Raw genomic sequence first — 20,954 nt, forward strand, 5'->3', positions numbered from 1 at the left:
GACATGAGGTATGATGGAACACAAGACCCTCTGGAGCACCTCACGGCCTTCGAGGCCAGGATGAACCTGGAGGGTGTGGGGGACGAGGTAAGATGCCGCTTTTTCCCGGTCACCCTGGCAGGACCTGCAATACGGTGGTTCAATAACCTCCCGCAGGGCTCAGTGACCGGCTTCTTGGACATCAGCCATGCCTTCTTAGCCCAATTCATGACCAGAATTGCAAAGGCGAAGCACCCGATCAACCTGCTTGGGGTGACCCAACGACCCGACGAGTCGACCAGGAAATACCTAGACAGATTCAATGACGAGTGCCTGGAAATCGACGGGCTGACAGACTCAGTGGCAAGCTTGTGCTTGACGAATGGACTCCTGAACGAGGACTTCAGAAAGCACCTCACTACGAAGCCAGTATGGACAATGCAGGAGATCCAATGTGTGGCTAAGGAGTAGATTAATGACGAAGAAGTCAGCCGGGTCGTGGCTGCCAATAAACGACAACCCTCCTACACCCAAACCCGGCACCAATAGGGCGGAGAAAGGCGAAAGGAACACACCAGGGATGGCGGTCCGAGCAAAACACCAAGGCCATTTCCCTGAGTCGGGAAGTTCACCAACTACACCCCCTGGCGGCACCAATCGTGGAAGTTTACCAACAGATAGCTGAGAAAAGAATTCTATCGAAACCCCGACCTCTGAAGGACCGAACGGGAGGAAACAAGAGCCTTTATTGCGAATATCAAAAGGGGTACGGACACAAGACCCAAGACTACTTCGACCTGAAGGATGCGCTAGAGCAAGCAATCAGGGATGGGAAGCTCGCCGAATTCTCCCACCTCATTAGAGAGCTAAGGAGACGGAACCGCGACCACGAAGGCGAAGACAGGCCCCGGACGATAAGGCGACGCCAAGAACCAGAGGGAGACGACCATGGCCTCACAGTGGTGAACGTGGTAATTGCCAGGAATTCGGCCCCGAGGTCGAAAGCGGCACAGAAGAAAGATGCCAGGATCCTGGCTGTCTCCTCCTCATCTGCGAGAAACTCCCAGAAGCTCCCATCTATCTCCTTTGGTCCCGAAGACCAGTGGTTTGACGAGATACTGGAAAGTCCCCCTATGGTTATTACGGCCAAAGTCGGAACCGGCCTCGTCAAGCGGATCCTTGTGGATACGGGGGCGGACTCAAACATCATGTTCCGCAACATATTTGACGCCCTGGGGCTTCGTGACACCGACCTAACGAGCCACCAGCACAGTGTGGTAGGGTTAGGCGACCACTTCATCAAGCCGGATGGGATCATCTCCCTCCCGACCTCAGTAGGACAAGGACAGGGGTGGAGAAAAACCATCAATGACCTTGGCGCGGCGATCAGCACGAAACTGCTTATAATGAAGTTTGTTGCTGATGACGGATCTATAGGATCCATCAAAGAAGACCTGGAAACGGCAGTTGCCTACGACCACGCCAGCCTCTCCTTAAGGAAAAAGTCTAAAGAAGCATCAGGGGTTTTTCTAGCCGACCTGGACGCCAGAATATATGACAAGCCCAGACCCGAACCAGAGAGGGACCTGGAAAAATTTATGGTCGGGGACACGGAGGAGAAGTTCACGTTCATAAACAGAAATCTCCCCCATGGATTGAAGGGACCTTTGATGGAGATGATCAGAGCCAATGCCGACCTGTTTGCTTGGACACCGGCCGACATACCGGGGATAGATCCCCGACTCATGTCGCACTGTCTGGCCGTCAAGCCGGAAGCCCAACCAGTGGCCCAAAGGAGGAGGAAGATGTCACAGGAAAGGGCAGAGGAGGTGGCTAGGCAGACGGCCAGCCTCCTCGAAGCGGGGTTCATCCGAGAGCTGGACTACTCGACTTGGCTATCGAATGTGGTCTTGGTGAAAAAGCACAACGGGAGGTGGAGAATGTGCGTGGACTACTCCGACCTCAACAAGGCATGCCCCAAAGACTGCTATCCTCTCCCCAACATCGACGCACTCGTCGACGCGGTGGCGGGGTACCGGTATCTGAGCTTCATGGACGCTTACTCTGGGTACAATCAGATACCGATGCACCAGCCCGACGAAGACAAAACGGCATTCATGACGCATGGAGGGATCTATTGCTACAAGGTGATGCCGTTTGGCTTGAAAAACGCTGGCGCCACATACCAGAGGCTAATGAACAAGATATTCAGCGAGCTCATAGGCAAGACAGTAGAAGTCTACATGGATGACATCCTTGCAAAAACCACACGACCCGACGATCTCCTAAGCGACCTGGGGGGCGTGTTCGCGTCCCTCCGACAAAACGGCATGAGGCTCAACCCGCACAAATGCGCCTTTGCCATGGAAGCCAGGAAGTTTCTAGGGTTCATGATAACCCAGAGAGGAGTAAAAGCCAACCCTGAGAAATGCCAAGCGATTCTCCAGATGAAGAGCCTGGGTTGTATCAAAGACATACAGCGATTGGTAGGGAGGCTGACGGCGTTATCCCGTTTTCTCGGCGCATCGGCAGTAAAAGCCCTGCTCTTTTTCAATCTGATGAAAAAGGGGATAATTTCAAATGGACTCCTGCGTGTGAGAAAGCGTTCAACCACTTCAAAGAGATCCTGGCATCACCTCCGGTGCTCGGGAAACCAGTGGCCGGAGAACCACTCTACCTCTACCTGGCCGTAACGGAGGAAGTGCTTGCAGCAGTGCTGGTACGGGAGGAAGGAAAGGCTCAGCAACCAATTTACTTTGTAAGTAGGGTGTTACAAGGTGCAGAGCTAAGGTATAGCAAATTGGAAAAACTGGTGCTGGCACTCCTAACCTCCTCCCGAAGGCTGAGGCAATACTTCCAGAGCCATCGAGTTATTGTAAGAATGGACCAAGCAATTCGCCAAGTACTCCAAAAGCCTGATTTGGCGGGAAGGATGATGACTTGGGCCATCGAGCTCTCCCAATACGATTTGCACTACGAGCCCCGACATGCAATCAAGGCCCAGGCAATGGTAGATTTCCTAGTGGAGGTAACAGGCGATCCCCCAGAGGAAACGGGCACACGGTGGAGGCTCCACGTGGACGAGGCCTCCAACCAGACGTTCTGGGGCACCGGGGTCATCTTAGAGAGCCCGGCCGGGGTCGTATACAAGCAATCGACCAAGTTTGACTTCCCCGTATCGAACAACCAAGCGGAATATGAAGCCCTCTTGGGAGGACTGACCCTAGCCCGGGAAGTCGGGGCGACAAGGCTGGAAGTGTGCAGCGACTCACAGGTCGTCACCTCGCAAGTGAATGGAAGCTATCAAGCAAGAGACCCGTTGCTGCAAAGGTATTTGGAAAAGGTTAGAGAATTGACCAGGCAATTCCAGGAAGTCACGGTCCAACACATTCCAAGGGAGAGGAACACACGGGCGGACCTCCTATCTAAACTAGCAAGCACAAAACCGGGAGCGGGCAACCGGTCCCTCATCCAGGGCATGGTAAAGGAGCCAGCGGTTGCCCTCCATTTGACAGAATCAAGCCCCTCCTGGTTAGACCCCATCACAAACTTCCTGGAACATGGAAAACTGCCCGATGATGAGAAGACAACCAAAACGTTGAGAAGGGAAGCAGCCAAATATGCAATCATACAAGGACAACTATTCAGAAAGGGACTCAGCCAACTCCTATTGAAGTGCTTGCACCCCGACCAGACGAACTACGTACTTAGAGAAGTCCACGAGGGATGCTGTGGCCACCACATCGGGGGAAAAGCCCTAGCGAGGAAGCTCATCCGAGCTGGGTATTACTGGCCATCAATGATGAAAGACTCCAGGGAATTTGTCAGAAAATGTGTCAAGTGTCAAGAAAACGCCAAATTTCACAAAGCGCCGGCTTCCGAGCTGAGCCTACTGACGTCTACCCGACCTTTCACTCAATAGGGAGGCGACCTCTTGGGGCCCTTCCCGGTCGGCCTAGGACAAGTTAAATATCTCATAGTTTCCATCGACTACTATACCAAATGGATAGAGACTGAACCACTAGCCAGCATATCCTTATCCAATTGCAGGAAGTTCATGTGGAGACAGGTGATAACCCGTTTCCGCGTCCCAGAGGTCGTCATTTTGGATAATGGGACGCAATTCACTGACAAGAAGTTCACGGAATTCCTCACCGGCCTGGGAATAAAACAAAAGTTTTCCTCAGTTGAACATCCCCAGACAAATGGACAAGTGGAGTCCGCAAACAAAGTCATCCTACTAGGCCTCAAGAAGCGCTTAGACAACAAGAAAGGCGCACGAGCCGACGAGCTCGCTTCGGTCCTCTGGTCCTATCGGACAACCGAACAAAGCTCCACGGGGGAAACCCCCTTCTGCCTAACATACGGGGTCGACGCGGTGATACCTGTGGAAATCGGCGAACCGAGTCCACGACTACTTCTCACAAGAGTAAACGAAGCAGTGGAAAAGGACCTGGTGGACGAGACCAGAAAGATGGCCCACTTGTCAGAAATAGCACTTAAACAAAGAATAGCTCTGCGCTACAACACTAAAGTCCTCAGGAGTGAATTTGAGGAAAGAGACCTCGTCCTACGACGCAACGACGTCGGTTTACCGACCCCAGGAGAAGGAAAGCTGGCGGCAAACTGGGAAGGTCCCTACAGAATCAAAGAAGTGCTCGGTAAAGGCGCTTACAAGCTGGAGAGACTCGACGGCAAAGAAATCCCAAGAACGTGGAATGCAGGTAACCTAAGGAGATTCTATTCATAGCTTGGGCACACCGGCTGTTCATAGCCTGGGTCGAGCTACCCGACCTGGGATGATTGGCGACAAAGCGACCGACCTCTTCAGGATCAGCTACCTGACCTCTTCTCAAAGAGGTCGGCCAAATCAACAGGAGAGCCCAATAAATGTCCCAAACAGAGGAACACGACCCAAATCAAAAAGCGACTCAAGCCTACAGAGAGAAGGGCGGTTCCGTTGAAGATAAGCTGACCTCACCAAAGATAAAATAAGATAAGATAAGATAACTAACTTATCTTATCTAAGAAGGTCACTTCTCACTTCTATAAATACATTGGAGCACCCAGGTATAACTCATACTCTGATTCTACATAAAACCTGCTTAATACCCGTGCTAACTTAAGCATCGGAGTCTCTTGCAGGTACCCCCCACCCTCCAGTGACCAAGGATCAGCAGTGCAGCAAGTCCAACAAGACGGACACAACAACTCTGGCCGCCACCAGCCAGCCGGACACGCCATCTCCGACCAGTACAGGAGATCTCATCCGAGATCGACCTCCAGTTTCAGGTAACCCTCGGAACATTGGCGCCGTTGCCGGGGAACCTGGAAGTCATCCCAACACCATGGCAGACGGCCATGACAACGACCACGATTTAGATTTAGAAAACAGAACGCTGCACAAGAATGCGGACACTACACTGAAGGATGCTCCGGAATCCAACGTGGACAAAAACTCATCAAATCCCGGGGCAATAGAAGCACTTCAAGATCGTTTAAAGCAACTCAAAAAAGAAACCCAACAACGACGAGAGGTTGGGAAGGATCTTCAAAGAGAGGTACGGCGACGTCGAGAACTGGAAGACAAACTCCTACAACTTGAAGCCGATCTCAAAGCAAAGGCTACCCGGACCACTCCTGAGGACAACTCTCGCAAGGATCAAGATCCATTCACTAGGGAAATCATGAAGACTAAAATCCCTAAAGACTTCAAACTTCTGGATATGACTTTGTATGATGGCACCACAGATCCCAACCATCATCTCAGCAACTTCAGAAGCAGAATGTACCTCACCGACGCTCCAGATGCCGTTCGCTGCAAAGCCTTTCCAACAACTCTCACGAAGACAGCAATCAGATGGTTCGACAACCTACCTCCCAAGTCCATCTCAAACTTTGACGACCTGGCCAAAAAGTTCCTGGCCAGATTCTCCATCCAGAAAGATAAGGCCAAGCATGCCCCCAGTTTACTAGGGATCAAGCAAGGAGATCGGGAAAGCCTCCGCAACTACATGGAAAGATTCAACAAAACATGCATGGACATACAAAGCTTACAAACAGAGGCCGCCATCATGGGACTCATCAATGGCCTACGAGAGGAACCTTTTAGCCAATTTATATCAAAGAAGTACCCTACCTCCTTATACGAAGTACAAGAGCGAGCAGAAAAATATATCAACATGGAAGAAAACGCTCGGTTGGGAGAAGCCTCAAAATCTGGGACCCCCTACCGAGATAAAGACAAGGAATCCCAAAGAAAAGAAGATCGACAAGGGGAGAAAATAAAAAAATACCATAATTACACTCCTCTCAGGGCATCCCTGGTCGACGTATATAAAGAAGTCTGCCACACAGAGAAAATTGCCCCAGCACGGCCACTCAAAGGCAAAAGAGGAGGAGGAAACTGGAAGGAATACTGTGAATACCATCGAGTCTGAGGGCACTCCACCAACGAGTGCTTCGACTTAAAAAATATCATAGAAAAATTGGTGAGAGAAGGAAAATTAGATCGATTTCTGGTCACCCGAGATGATGACCAAAGAAAGAGACGAAGGGACGAAGATGCCGGACGAACTGAACGATCACCTCAGACACCAGAGAGACACATCCACATGATACACGGCGGATTCGCAGGAGGTGGGATCTCCAAATCATCTCACAAAAGATATCTCAAAGAAGTATATCATGTCGAGGGAAAGGAGGAAGCACCCGACATCCCTGCGATAACATTCACTAAAGAGGACGCATCCGGCATCATCCCGGGACACGACGATCCCATGGTCATCACTATCATACTGGCAAACGCCAATCTACATCGCACATTAATAGACCAAGGGAGCTCCGCCGACATCTTATTCAAAACTGCCTTCGACAAGCTCGGCTTGGAAGAAAGGGAGCTTAAGGCATACCCAAACAGCTTGTTCGGGCTAGGAGATACCCCAGTACAACCACTGGGATACGTATCACTGCACACAACCTTCGGAAAAGGGAACCAGTCTAAGACGCTCAAGATAGACTACATTGTGGTCGACATGAGTTCAGCCTACAATGCCCTAATAGGTCGGACCACACTAAATCAACTTGGCGCAATAGTCTCGACCCCGCATCTATGCATGAAATTCCCAACTACAGAAGGGATAGCTACAATAAAAGCAGATCAAAAGATGGCGCGCCGCTGTTATAACAAAAGTCTAAACCTCAGAGGCAGAGGAGAAGAGTTTCATACAATTGAGCTTGGCGGAGTTCAGCAACGAGAAGAACTCCGTCCGCAGCCAAAAGGCGAGATAGAGAAGGTTCAGATCGGAGACACCTCGGACAAAACAACTAATATAGGAACGATCCTAAGAGGAGACTCAAAAGAATTACTGATACAATTCTTACGCGACAATGTCGATCTCTTCACATGGAAAGCCGCAGACATGCCAGGCATAGATGTAGCAGAGATGAAGAAAACTTGGGCCAGAGCAATCCCAAGCTGTGGAAGAGCAGGTATAGGCACTACTGGAGGCAGGTTTCATAAGAGAAGTCAAGTATCCACTATGGCTAGCCAACGTCGTCTTGGTGAAAAAATCAAATGGGAAGTGGCGAATGTGTACCGATTACACCGATCTCAACAAAGCCTGCCCAAAAGATCCTTACCCACTCCCAAGTATCGATGCTCTGGTAGATGCTTCCTCCGGATATAGATACCTCTCGTTTAAGGACGCATACCCGGGATACAACCAAATCCCCATGTATCTACCAGATCAAGAAAAGACCTCGTTTTTAACGCCAAAAGCAAATTACTGCTACATCGTGATGCCTTTCGGTCTCAAGAACGCGGGAGCTACTTATCAAAGGCTAATGAATAAAGTCTTCTCATATCACATCGGAAAAATCATGGAAGTCTATGTGGACGACATGTTGATAAAGACACAAAGCGAAGATACGTTATTGTCTGACCTGGCTCAAGTGTTCGACACTATAAGAAAGCACGACATACGACTCAATCCTGCAAAATGCACCTTTGCAGTAGAAGTAGGCAAATTATTAGGTTTCATGCTCACACAAAGAGGAATTGAAGTAAACCCAGATAAATGTCAAGCCATACTCAACATGAAGAGCCCCACCTGTGTCAAAGAAGTACAGCAACTCAACGGGAGGTTGGCCGCCCTATCCAGATTCTTAGCAGGAGCAGCAATAAGATCTCTCCCCTTCTATGCTACTTTAAAAAAGGGAAAGCAGTTCGAATGGACGACGGAATGTGAACAAGCCTTCCAAGACTTCAAGGAATTCTTAGGACGGCCGCCTATCCTATCTCGGCCACGAGAAGGAGCACTGCTTATATTATATCTTGCGGTAGAAAGCCGGGTGATAGCCTCAGCACTAGTCAGAGAAGACGAAAGTGGGCAACAACCCGTTTACTTCATTAGCAAAGCGCTACAGGGATCTGAGCTGAACTACCAGAAAATAGAAAAGTTTGCCTATACTTTCATTCTAACATCTTGACAACTTCGCCCGTACTTACCGGCTCACACCATTAAGGTTCGAACTAACCAGCCCATAAAAGGAATATTGCAGAAAACAGATTTAGCAGGCAGATTTTTACAATGGGCAGTCGAGTTATCAAAGTTCGACCTCCAATATGAAGCTCGGGCGGCCATCAAATCACAGTATCTAGCCGACTTTATCGCAGAATTCACAGATGCCATGGAAACCCCCACAGAATGGAATCTCTATGTGGATGGTTCTTCAAATAAAACTGGAAGCGGCGCAGGCGTGATAATAGAAAGCAACCAAGGAACCCAAGTTGAGCTCTCCCTCAAGTTCGGGTTCCCGGCCTCAAATAACCAGGCGGAATATGAAGCATTATTAGCTGGTTTGAAGCTGGCTAAAGAGGTTGGAGCTCAAAAACTCAACATTTACAGCGATTCACAAGTGGTCACATCACAAATAACAGGGAGCTATCAAGCCAAAGATCCCACCATGAAAAAGTATTTGGATAAAACCAAGGAACAGCTCGGACAACTTGGGGAATATAAGATCTGCCACATACCTCGCGAACAAAATGCCCGAGCTGACGCACTCTCGAAACTAGCCAGCACCAAACCAGGGGGCAATAATAGAAGCCTCATCCAGGAAATATTACAAAACCCGTCAATCTCGGAAGAGAAAAAAGTCCTAGCCATAACAAGTCAGGACCAAGGATGGATGACCCCCATAATCAACTACCTCAAAGCAGGAACACTCCCCACAGAAAAAAAGGAGGCAAAAAGGTTAAAAAGGGAGGCACAGTACTACACCATCATAGACAACATCCTGTACAAAAGAGGGATCTCAATACTATTACTAAAATGCGTGCCGACCTCCAACATAAAGGAAGTGCTAGAAGAAGTACACGGCGGCATTTGTGGCAATCATCTCGAAGCACGAGCTCTCACCAAAAAGGTACTCCGAGCGGGATTTTATTGGCCGACTCTACAGAAGGAAGCTACAGAATTTGTAAAGACATGACCACCATGTCAGAAACATGCCAACTTTCACATTGCCCCGCCAGAAGAGCTCATCAGTGTAATTTCGCCCTGGCCGTTTACAAGATGGGGACTCGATCTTCTCGGCCCCTTCCCCCAGGAGTCAGGACAAGTTAAATTTCTCATAGTAGGGGTAGACTATTTCACAAAGTGGATTGAGGCAAAACCCCTAGCCAATGCCACCGCTCAAAGAAGCCGGAAATTCCTATATAGAAATATTGTCACAAGGTTCGGGGTTCCATATTCAATAACCACAGACAATGGCACTCAATTCACAGATGCAGGCTTCAGAAAACTAGTAGCCGACTTGAATATAAAGCACTAGTACACCTCCGTTGAACACCCACAAGCCAATGGACAGGCCGAAGCTGCCAACAAAGTGATATTGGCCAGGTTAAAACGGAGATTACAAGATGCAAAGGGAGCTTGGGCAGAGGAGCTTCCATAGGTCCTATGGGCATATCGAACGACGCCACATTCCACCACGAAGGAATCCCCCTTCCGGTTAGCATATGGAATAGAAGCAATGATCCCAGTAGAGATCGAGGAAGGATCGCCTAGAGTGGTTCATTACAATGAGGGAGCAAACTCCCAACTTCAGAGGGAAGAGCTTGACCTACTACCTGAAATCCAAGAAAGAGCTCGGATCAGGGAAGAAGCACTAAAGCGTCGAATGGCTTCCAGATATAATCAAAGGGTAGTGCCGAGAAGTTTCACGGAGAATGATCTCATCCTAATCCGAAATGATATCGGAACAACTCGACCAGGAGAAGGAAAGCTGGCAGCAAACTGGAAAGGACCCTACCGAGTCGTAGAAGTACTTGGGAAAGGCTACTACAGACTGTCCGAACTCGATGGACAAGAGCTTCCCAGATCATGGCACACCTGCAACCTAAGAAGGTACTACAGTTAGAAAAGGTAAAAGATCTCATTATTGGATGCACTCTTTTTCCTGAAAAGGTTTTTTAACGAGGCACCAAGTTGAGACTCAGACACTATCCGACTTAAAGGGATGAAAAATTCCCACATGTATATATTTGCACTTTTCTTTGAATAAAATATATTTTTTAGATATTCTACAAGATCTCAAGATGCATTAATCTGAAGCATTCATCATCCGATTATAAAGCAACAGATCGGCAGAAAGTGAAAAATAATTTCACTGCACGATCACGATAAAGATAAACCGTCCGATAAAGGTGAAAACGCGATTCACCCAAAAGACGATCTAGAGATGAGAACCACTTTCTACAAATCGGCAAAGATGAACATAGAATAATGTAAGAAGTTATCGAAAGTGATCCAAAAAAGAACCTGACGAGGTCTTACGGATCGCTAAAATAATAACTTAAAGACTGGCCAACGTTAAGAAGTCGGACCAAGTCAACCCAAGTTATAAGTAAACCCTGGAAAGAGGTCTGGCCAACCCTATTAAAGAGGATTACTTTAACTTAGAAGGGCCCGACATGACAAAGTCAGCCCAAAATGAAAAAGTTATAAAAGTAGTCCCTGAAAGAGACCTGACAAAGGTCTAAAAAAGAGGACTACAAAAATAACTTAGAAAGAGGACGACACAAAGAAGTCGACCTCCTACAAACAAGTTATAAAAGTAATCCCTGAAAGAGACCTGACAAAGGTCCAAAAAAGAGGATTACAAAATAACTTAGAAGAGATCGACCTAACGAAGTCGATCTCCTACAAAAGAAAGTTATAAAAGTAATCCCTGAAAGAGACTTGACAAAAGTCCAAAAAAGAGGATTACTAGGAATAACTTAAAAATGAAAGCTACAGCTTGGACCGACAGGAGAAGTTGGACCAACAAAAACTACAGCTTGGACCGACAAGAGAAGTCGGACCAAGGAAAACTACAGCTTGGACCGACAAGAGAAGTCGGACCAACAAAACTACCACTTAGACCGACAAGAGAAATCGGACCAAAGAAAGCTAAAGAAGTACTGGCAAGAAAAGTCGGACCAAAAAGAAACAAGCTCTAAAAGAGACATAGCTTTACCCAATAAGCCACCCGACAAGGCTAACGAAATTGTTCAAGACTAACTAAAAAGGTTCCACCAAGAACACTAAGAGTTGTCGAACGAAAGTCGTCCTACCTCAACCAAAAAGGAGACACCACAGACAAGTCGAAAGAAGGCCGAAAAGACCTCTCAAACAAATTATGCAAAAGATCGACATGATAGCATCGGTCAACTACAAATAAACTTGGAAAAGGACAACATAAGAGAAGTCGGTCATGGATTGACACTTAAAAACAGCTCAAAAAGGCTGAGCAACAAGGCCTCAACATTCTCAAAGCGCATAAAGAAATGCAAGCAAGCATGACATAAAATACCAAGCTTCAGGGTCAGACCCAAAAAAGCTTAGAAGCTACTCATTGCGTTTGTTTTAATGGGTTGCTAAAAGCAACCAAAAAGAGTGTCATCAAAGGATACCAACCACAAAGTAAAAAGTTAAAAGCCCACAAGCCGGGCCATCTACACAGATATCTAAAAACTAAAGATCAGAAGACTTTTTAATAGCACCAGTCTGAGGAGAAAGAGGGCGAGCCTGGAGGGGAACAGCATCCACAGTACCATCGTCCCGGTTTAAGATCTGGCAGTCAGGATCAGAAACAGTAGGGCCGACCTCAGCAGGAGGAACAGTAGGAGTTGACACCTTGGCAGAAGGAATAGGGAGAGGTTCAACATCATCATCATCCTCATCGTCAGGGACAACCTTACCATCCCTGACGACATTCTCTAGGCTGAAGAGAGTGAGGTCAGCCTCGGGAGCAATAATCTGAACCTGCTCCTTCAGGTTCTCGTAAGCAGCAGTCACACTGCCAACGAGATGACCTTGGAGCTCAGAGTAATCAGCTTGGGCATTCTCCAACTCCTCCCTCAGGCGCACCACCTCTCGATAAGATGTCACACAACTATCCTTATGTCTCATAGCTGTATCCTCGGCCAGCCTCACCGAAGCTGCCCGAGAGAGGGAACTCGCCTTCTCATTCTCCAGATCCTTCTCCAACTTGGCTACCTTTACCTCAAGCTTTTCCTTCAGGCCCTTCATCCGGTCGAACTCCTGTTTAGCCTCCTCCATAAATTCCTTAGTGGCATGGAGAGAAAGATTCTGAGTAGTTCGGTACAAGGCAGCCCCCATGTATGCCATTTTAACACTGTTTTGGGTCATAAAATCCAGATGGCGAAGGATTGACACATCATCCATGGGGAGGGTACCGTAGGGACCGATCTACTGATCTACGAATTCGATTGCATTAAAATCAGGGGCGTCAACGTTGAAGACCTCAGTTGTTTTTTGTTTCTTATTGGGAGGAGCACCAGAAGTAGCAGCTGAAGACTGTGGAGGCTCAGCCAAACGAACTTGAGGAGTGGGGATCACTTTTCTCGGCCCAGGAGAACTTGGCATGGGCGGCTTCACTGGCACTTGGGAAGATCCCTCCCCGGCCGCCTTAGCCGAGATGTTCTGAGCAGCAGCAGCCTTCTTCGCCTTCTTGTAGGCCTTCATGGAATCATTATTTTTCGACATCTCTGAAAGAACAGAATCAACCATAACGACAAGTTACAACACAGGAAAAGAAAAGCTCAGAAAGCAAGTATAAAAACAAATCAGACAGTACCCAAAGCAGTTCGAGCCAAAGACGGATCACTCAAGAATCTTTTTGTATCCAGATGGGGTGGTTTCCCCCACAAATCCTCAAGAACAACCACAAAAGCCCGCTCAACCTCATTAAGCATCTCCCATGTATAACGTGAAACTCTCAGATTCTTTTGCCACTCTAGAGGAAAAGCAGGCTCATCATTTTCATCAAGAAAAAAGGGGCGGACCCCCTCAACAGCACGGACGCGGAAGAAATAGTTTTTAAAATCTTTAAAAGACTCATCATACATGGCAAAAACTTTATGCCGCTGGGCCGACCTGAAAGAGACCCAGGAAGCTTTCTTTTTGGAGGAACCTCCGGGCTTGGCCGAGACGAAAATATAAAGGAAAAGAGTTTCAGAAGGTGTTATGCCTAACTCTTGGCAAAGCAGTTGAAATATTTTGATAAAACCTCAGGAATTCGGATGAAGCTGGGATGGAGCAATGTTACATGACCACAACAGGTCGGTTTCAAAAGCAGTAAAAGGAAAAGTAATGTCTAACTGACTGAAGAAGTATTCATAAGCGTAAAAGAAGGGACGCTCCCCCTCGACAAAAGTAGAAAAGCAAGCCCTCTCATCGGAATCAGGAGCTACGAGTTCATAATCCCTCTCCCGGACACTGCTACTACAAATCCTATGACGCTTCCTCAGTTCTACACAAAATTCAGCATCCACGACAGAGACACACATTAGGACAAGGGAGTCCAGCCAATCAGACATCCCCTCAGGAACTTTGGAAGACACCTCTACAATGTTATTGCGAGAAGACATGATGCCGACTAATCCTACAAATAAGAAAAGAAGATTGGATTACTAAAAAACATCTTGGACGAGGGGCAAAACAACTAGACAAAAATGACACAGGCAAACACATAGGAAAGGAAAACCCCAAGACTCAAAACCAAAGTCCTAGGGTATCCTTTGGAGGCAGAAATAAGGCAAGGTTTCAAGAAATTCCTACAGCTTACGAAGGTCTCAAATAAACGCAAAGGAAGCAAAAACACAAAAAGCCACTATCTTTCTACAGTTTCACCAAACAAAAGGGCATAGCAAAAAAGCCGAAAGCAGGAAAATCGTCAAAGATACAACCTTTTTTCAGAAACAAAAATCATCATTTCAAATACAATCATCAAAAGCACAAGCGGAAGCGACGACAACATGCAAAACTCTAAAGGCATCAAGCAGCAGAGAAAGTCAAAGAAATCACACAAAAAGACGAAGAAATCCCAGAATACACAACAATCAGGCATAGTAAAATAGAAAAATCCAAACTTTCTCCAAATCAGACTTTCTCTAAATCAGACAAGAAAATGACGCAGAAGAAAGGGAAGTAGAAAACCAACCTGGAACAAAAGAGAAGCTGCAAAAACTGAAGACGGGAAAATGGAATCAACCCAGAGAATCGCCAAATGACGCTATCACACAAGGAAAGGCAGAACAATGCGGATGACAACAGAAAGTGAGAGAGTAAAGGAAGAAGTTACGAAGGAGAGAAACCATTTTTTGATCGAAAGATTCAAAATAAAAACCAAGGGAAAGGGGCAATTAAAACTAATTAATGAAGGTATTTAAAGCCTCGCATATTTCCAAAGTCAAAATATTAAATGCAAAAGCGCGCGCTTTCAGAAGAAGCGAAAGAAGAAACGTTCCACATTCAAAAAGACTTTACAAAGAAAGGAACCGACAAAATGCTTGAGTTCGGCTTCACTAAAAAGGACCGAAGCCAAGGATTTGACCTCAACAAGAAAGACTGAGCTCAAGCAGGGGCACTGTTCATAACCTGGGTCGAGCTACCCGACCTGGGATGATTGGCGACAAAGCGACCGACCTCTTCAGGATCGGCTACCCGACCTCTTCTCAAAGAGGTCGGCCAAATCAACAGGAGAGCCCATTAAAGGGCCCAAATAGAGGAACGACCCAAATCAAAAAGCGGCTCAAGCCTAAAGAGAGAAGGGCGGTTCCGTTGAAGATAAGCTGACCTCACCAAAGATAAAATAAGATAAGATAAGATAACTAACTTATCTTATCTAAGAAGGTCACTTCTCACTACTATAAATACACTGCAGCACCCAGGTATAACTCATACTCTGATTCTACATAAAACCTGCTTAATACTCGTGCTAACTTAAGCATCGGAGTCTCTTGCAGGTACCCCCCACTCTCCGGTGACCAAGGATTAGCAGTGCAGCAGTCCAACAAGACGGACACAACAGCTCCGGCCGCCACCAGCCAGCCGGACACGCCATCTCCAACCAGTACAGGAGATCTCATCCGAGATCGACCTCCAGTTTCAGGTAACCCTCGAAACACTGGCCAAGCGGCCTGATGAGCCAAGAGATGCTTACTCTATTCACGTATTAATTCTTAGCTATTTATCTTTATCAAGTACCTGCCATGTTCACGAGTTTGTTTGGTTAACGACTAATTTTTACTTGTCCAAATTCTTTTATCTACTATTTCCCAATACGTATTCCACATAATCGCGTTCTTCAATGGCAATCCGGGACTGATCACCCCGGTAGCCAGTCGGATCATAGCCATGACTAACGGCCGCGATAACACGACCAAGACAGTTCCAACCGTTACCAACACAAACGGCAAAACGGACACAAACAATAAGTCCACACCGGAAAAATGGTAACAAAACATAGGCGCTACTAAACAAACAGAATAAAGGCGATAATAAAAGACCGACCAAGCGACCACTAAAAAGTATCAAAGGTCTCAACAGTTATAACAAGTATCTTACAAAGCCACACAAAAACACAAAGTTACAAGAGCTCATTTTCGAGGCATATCAATGATCTTGCCATCCTGGATTGTTTTGAGGACTCCAATAGCCGACGTATCAAATTCTGGGACCGCAATCTTCACCTGGGCCTTGAGAGCCTCCTCGGTCATAAAGATCGCGTTCTTCCCCTGCTCCCTGACCGTCTTATATTTCCTCTTCAACTCTTCCGCCTCGGCTCGCGCAGCCCCAGCTGACGAGACGGCCGCATCGCGCTCCTTTTCCACAGCGACCACCCAACCTTGCACGGTGTTAAGCTGACTCTCTAGAGTCATCTCCCGCTCGGTAAGACGGGAGACGGTGGCGTCGGAGGCACTCATTTTTTCCTTAAATGATGCAGCCCTCTCCTCGGCTTCCTTCCACCCCCTCTCTGCCGCGGCCAGTTGCTCCTGAAGCTTTTTGACCTGGACCTTGAACTCGTTGTTGGCTTTGGCAGCAGTATCAAGTTTCCTTCGCAGCGCCTTCATACCCGACAACTCGAACTCGGCCTTCCGAGCTATCATAGCTCCTCGAAGAAGGGTTCGATACATCCACCTCGCCTGCCCGGCCAGGTTGGTGCCAAGGAAGTGCTCCTCCGTGCCAGGGATCAGCTGGGAGTCGATGAAAGTCCCAGCATCAAAATTTTTCTCCATCACGGTGAGGGTTCCTTCCGGGCTGGCAGAGGCCCTCAGTATCTTGGGAGTATGAACAATTTCTACATCTTGTTCTTGTAGGGTAGAGGTCGAATGACCAACAACGGCTTCTTGAGAATAGGGGAAGCCTGCGCCCCGACCGAATTCTTTTCGGACACTGCGGTATACTGGGGAGAGGGCACAGCCCGATCCTCCTTCTCCCCGGAAGGGCCTTCCGGCTTCCTGGCATCCTTCTCATCAGCCTTCTCCTCATCGCTATCCTCCAAGAAGGTCTTCACCAAATTCTCGAGTCCGATTACCGAGGCAGACATCTCCACTACAACAGAGAAATAAGTACGTTAGTCGTGAAGTCGGGAAGAACAAACTAAATAACAAACAATGCAAAAGAACAAGACAAAACAGCTCACAAATATAATTCCTGGGGAACTCTCGTTCACCCATAAGGAGATGGGGGTTCACGGGGTTCTTTCCAAAAAGAGCAAACAGCACGTTGGCAATCCTCTTATTTACAGGGGACATTCCCTTGTAGGTCACCTTAATGAAAGAATTAGACCCCGCCCCGAAGCTCCAATAAGTCGGGATGAGGCGCTCCCCCTCTAGCGATAACCCAAAGGGATGGCGACCTTCAACGGGATGAAATTTGAAGAATTTGTCCTTGAACCCATGATAAGAGTCCTCAAACAGGCCAAATATCCTCCGGCCATGGGCAGACCGGAAGGACAGGAACCCTTTCCTCGCCTTCCCTTGTTTGGAGGGGTTGGTAAGGTAGAAGAAGAAGAGTAAGACATCCACTGACACCGGCAGCTCGAGATATTCACAAACCATCTCAAAACAGCGGATGGAAGCCTAGCTGTTCGGATAGAGTTGCGACGGCGACACGGATATCCGATTAAGAAGCGACATCTGAAAATCGGAAAATGGTAGGCGAACGCCAACCTGGGTGAACATGGCTTTGTAAAACCAAATTCAATCGGCAACTCGGGGAGAACGGAAATTAATCTCATACAATCGCTCGTTGGGGGTGGGAACGAAGGTCTCGTAATTGGTCTCCTCATCTGTCCCCCCGCACAGATATCCGGCTTGCCGGAACTCCGTCAACTCCTCCAGATCCATCTGGTTCGGCGAATCCTTCACATCTGAGGTCACCCAAGTGTAAGGATCGTAGTTTACGGCGGAAACAGAAGCCCGGGAGACGATGCGAGGTATACCTACAGTGGGGGTACCACTCCATTAGTCTACGAGGTCGGGAGTCCGGAAAAAACCCAGAAACTATTCCTATTCAACAGTTAAGATCAAGCATGGCTAAAGCTATACCTATCACGCAAGCCACCTAAAAACCTACCCTGGAATGGTACCCCTCCCCTAACACATCTACTTAGCACTAAAGGTCATCTAGCAACAAAAACCAAGCAAGACAGCAAGAATGCAAAGCAAACACAAACAACAAGCATGCAACAACGAAGCAGAAAAGAAAGATATCCAAGGATTACCTGAATTTGTTGCGAAAACTAAGAAGAACGAAGGGAAGATGCACGAGGGCACTGCAGCGACGCTCTGAAATCTTTTGAAAGAACAAGAGGGAGATAGCGGGGAGATAGAAGAAACAGGAGTGTAAAAGAAAAAGAAAGAGTTGAAGCAAACTGTTTAAAAACCGCCACACAAAGCGCGAAAGAGCCAGGGGTAAAATGGTCTTTACGCGCGGGATTTTGCAACCCATTATGAGCATTTAATGCTCAGCGCGAAGAACGAAGCGACAATCGGTTGCCTCAACAACCAAGAGACACGCGCGTAGGGGGCATGTCCCTTCCACGGGTGGCCGACCTGGCGACGATGAGTGGAACACGAACTAACACGCCACTAATAGCTCCCACGACTATCACTGGTGCGTGGGGGCACTGTTATGGCATGGCCCAAACCCCCACGGGTTGGCCCGACCCGAGCGCCACCCGACCCGAACGGTCAAGGGTGAGGCGCCCCGCAACCGACCCGGACACGTGTCCCAGACAGCTCACTTACAGCTGTGGGAGAACGTTTCGGAGGAAATGGGCCTGTCCTTGTAGGGCCCACCCCTAACACAGTATATAAAGGGAAGATTTTACCCTTCTCCCAAGGTACGTCACACATCACTCTCCCCTCTTTTCGCGTGCACATTACTGACTAGAGCGTCGGAGTGTCTTTGCAGGTGACACCCCCCTCTACAAGAATTGCTCGGGACCCCGCCTACAATAGACCGGTAGTTCATGACGAGACGAGACCCCTCACCACCAACCAGTATACCAACCCGATCCGTCCGATACCCGACCTACCGAACAAAATAAAAATAAGAAAAAGATTTTGAAAATTTATTTAAGAAATTCGAAAATATTAAGAAGAAAAATGAAAAAGATTTGATTTTTGAAAAGAGATTTGAAAAGATAAAGTTTTTAAATTGAAATTTTGACTTGACTAACAAGAAACACTAAATTTTAAAAATTTTTGACCAAGTCAACTCAAAATTTCAAAAATTATGAGAAGAATAAGCAAAAGATATTTTTTTGACTTTTGAATTTTTATTGAGGAGAGAGAAAAACAACAAAATGAAACAAAACATAAAAATTTAAGATCAAAACAAACAATGTATGCAAGAACACTTTGAATGTCAAGATGAATACCAAGAACACTTTGAAGATCATGATGAACATCAAGAACATATTTTTGAAAATTTTTAAGAAAAGAAAGACAGGCAAGACACCAAACTTAAAAAATTTTTAATGTTTAGACACTATGAACTCGAAAATGCATATGAAAAACAACAAAAAACACAAAACAAGAAAATCACAAGATTAAACAAAGAAAATCATCAAGAACAACTTGAAGATCTAGAAAGAACACATGATGAATTTTCGAAAATTTAAGAAAATTTAAAAACATGTAATTGACACCAAACTTAAAATTTGACACAAGACTCAAACAAGAAACACAAAATTTTTTTTTCGTTTTATGATTTTATTAAATTTTTTTGTATATTATTTTGGAACAAGAAAATAAAGAAATTCAAAATTTTTAATAAGAATTCCAGGATTCCTGTAATGTTAGTCTAAAGCTTCGGTCCAAAAGAATTAGACATGGCCAAATGGCCAGCCAAGCTTTAGCATAACAAATACAGACGTGTCCTTTCTACAATGGAAAGTGGAAACCTCAGTCCAAAAGATTAGACATGGCTTAACAGCCAGCCAGGCTTCAACATATCTCATGAAACTCTATAATTCATTCTTAAAATTTTTTTTTTCAAAAATAAAAATAAAAAGCTTAAACATAAAATAAAATTACCCAATCTAAGAAACAAGATGAACCGTCAGTTGTCCAAACTCGAACAATTCTCGGCAACGGCACCAAAAACTTTGTGCACGGAATTGTGATCACACTTTTCACAACTCCGGTACAACTAACCAGCAAGTGCACTGGGTCGTCCAAGTAATAAAATCTTACGCGAGTAAGGGTCGATCCCACAGAGTTTGTCGGCTTGAAGCAAGCTATGGTCATCCTGTAAATCTTAGTCAGGCAGATTCAATTGGTTATAAGTTTTGATAATTGAAAGATAAATAAAACATAAAATAAAATAAGATACTTATGTAATTCATTGGTGGGAATTTCAGATAAGTGTTTGGAGATGCTTTGTTGCTTCTGAACCTCTGCTTTCCTATTGTCTTCATCCAATCATGCGTACTCCCTTCCATGGCAAGCTGTATGACCCTCTCAGTGAAAATGGTCCAAGTACGGTTTCTGCACGGCTAATCAACTGTCGGATTTCTCGTCTCGGATGAAAAATACCAGGTACAGCTACTGCACGGCTAATCATCTGTCGGTTCTCACTTGTGTCAGAATAGGATCTCTCTATCCTTTTGCACACTGTCACTGCGCCGAACATTTGCGAGTTTGAAGCTCGTCACAGTCATCCCTTCCCAGATCCTACTTGGAATACCACAGACAAGGTTTAGACTTTCCGAATCTCAGGAATGCTGCCAATTGGTTCTAGCCTCTACCACGAAGGTTCTAATCTCACAAACTCAGTCCATGAATCAGAGACCCAAAAGACTATACTCCGGCTGTTGTCCAATGACTACGTTGAACATCACGTAGACCGCTTGTGGTTGTCAGGCACGCGGATCATGGCTATGCGAGTAACGAAGATAGTGGGTGATTGTCACGGGTCACCCCTTTCATTCTGACTTAACTGAATTAAGTACGAGAGTATATCTTGGAGAAGAAGTAAGCGTGACTTGAAAGAGAAACAATAGTACTTGCATTAATTTATGAAGAACAGCAGAGCTCCGCACCTTAATCTCTGAGGTGTAGAAATTCCACCGTAGAAAATACATAAAAGAAAAAGGTCTAGTCATGGCCAAAT

The 20,954-nt window shown here is 46.5% G+C and overlaps 2 protein-coding genes across 2 annotated transcripts; both read left to right on the forward strand.

The window, feature by feature from the left end:
- The first annotated feature begins 2,407 nt into the window (after positions 1-2,407).
- On the forward strand, positions 2,408-3,901 carry LOC148548560 (uncharacterized). The gene has a single exon (XM_088495641.1). It carries the CDS (start codon positions 2,408-2,410, stop codon positions 3,899-3,901), a length of 1,494 nt encoding a protein of 497 aa, XP_088351767.1.
- Positions 3,902-4,036: 135 nt separating this feature from the next.
- LOC148548561 (uncharacterized) lies at positions 4,037-14,597 on the forward strand. The gene is made up of 2 exons (XM_088495642.1): positions 4,037-4,568; positions 14,467-14,597. The coding sequence occupies exons 1-2, from the start codon at positions 4,037-4,039 to the stop codon at positions 14,595-14,597; spliced, it is 663 nt and encodes a 220-aa protein (XP_088351768.1).
- The last annotated feature ends 6,357 nt before the right edge of the window (positions 14,598-20,954 follow it).

This window comes from Arachis ipaensis, chromosome B8 (genome assembly GCF_059453495.1).
Source record: "Arachis ipaensis isolate K30076 ecotype BB chromosome B8, ASM5945349v1, whole genome shotgun sequence".
In the NCBI taxonomy this organism is placed as follows: domain Eukaryota; kingdom Viridiplantae; phylum Streptophyta; class Magnoliopsida; order Fabales; family Fabaceae; genus Arachis; species Arachis ipaensis.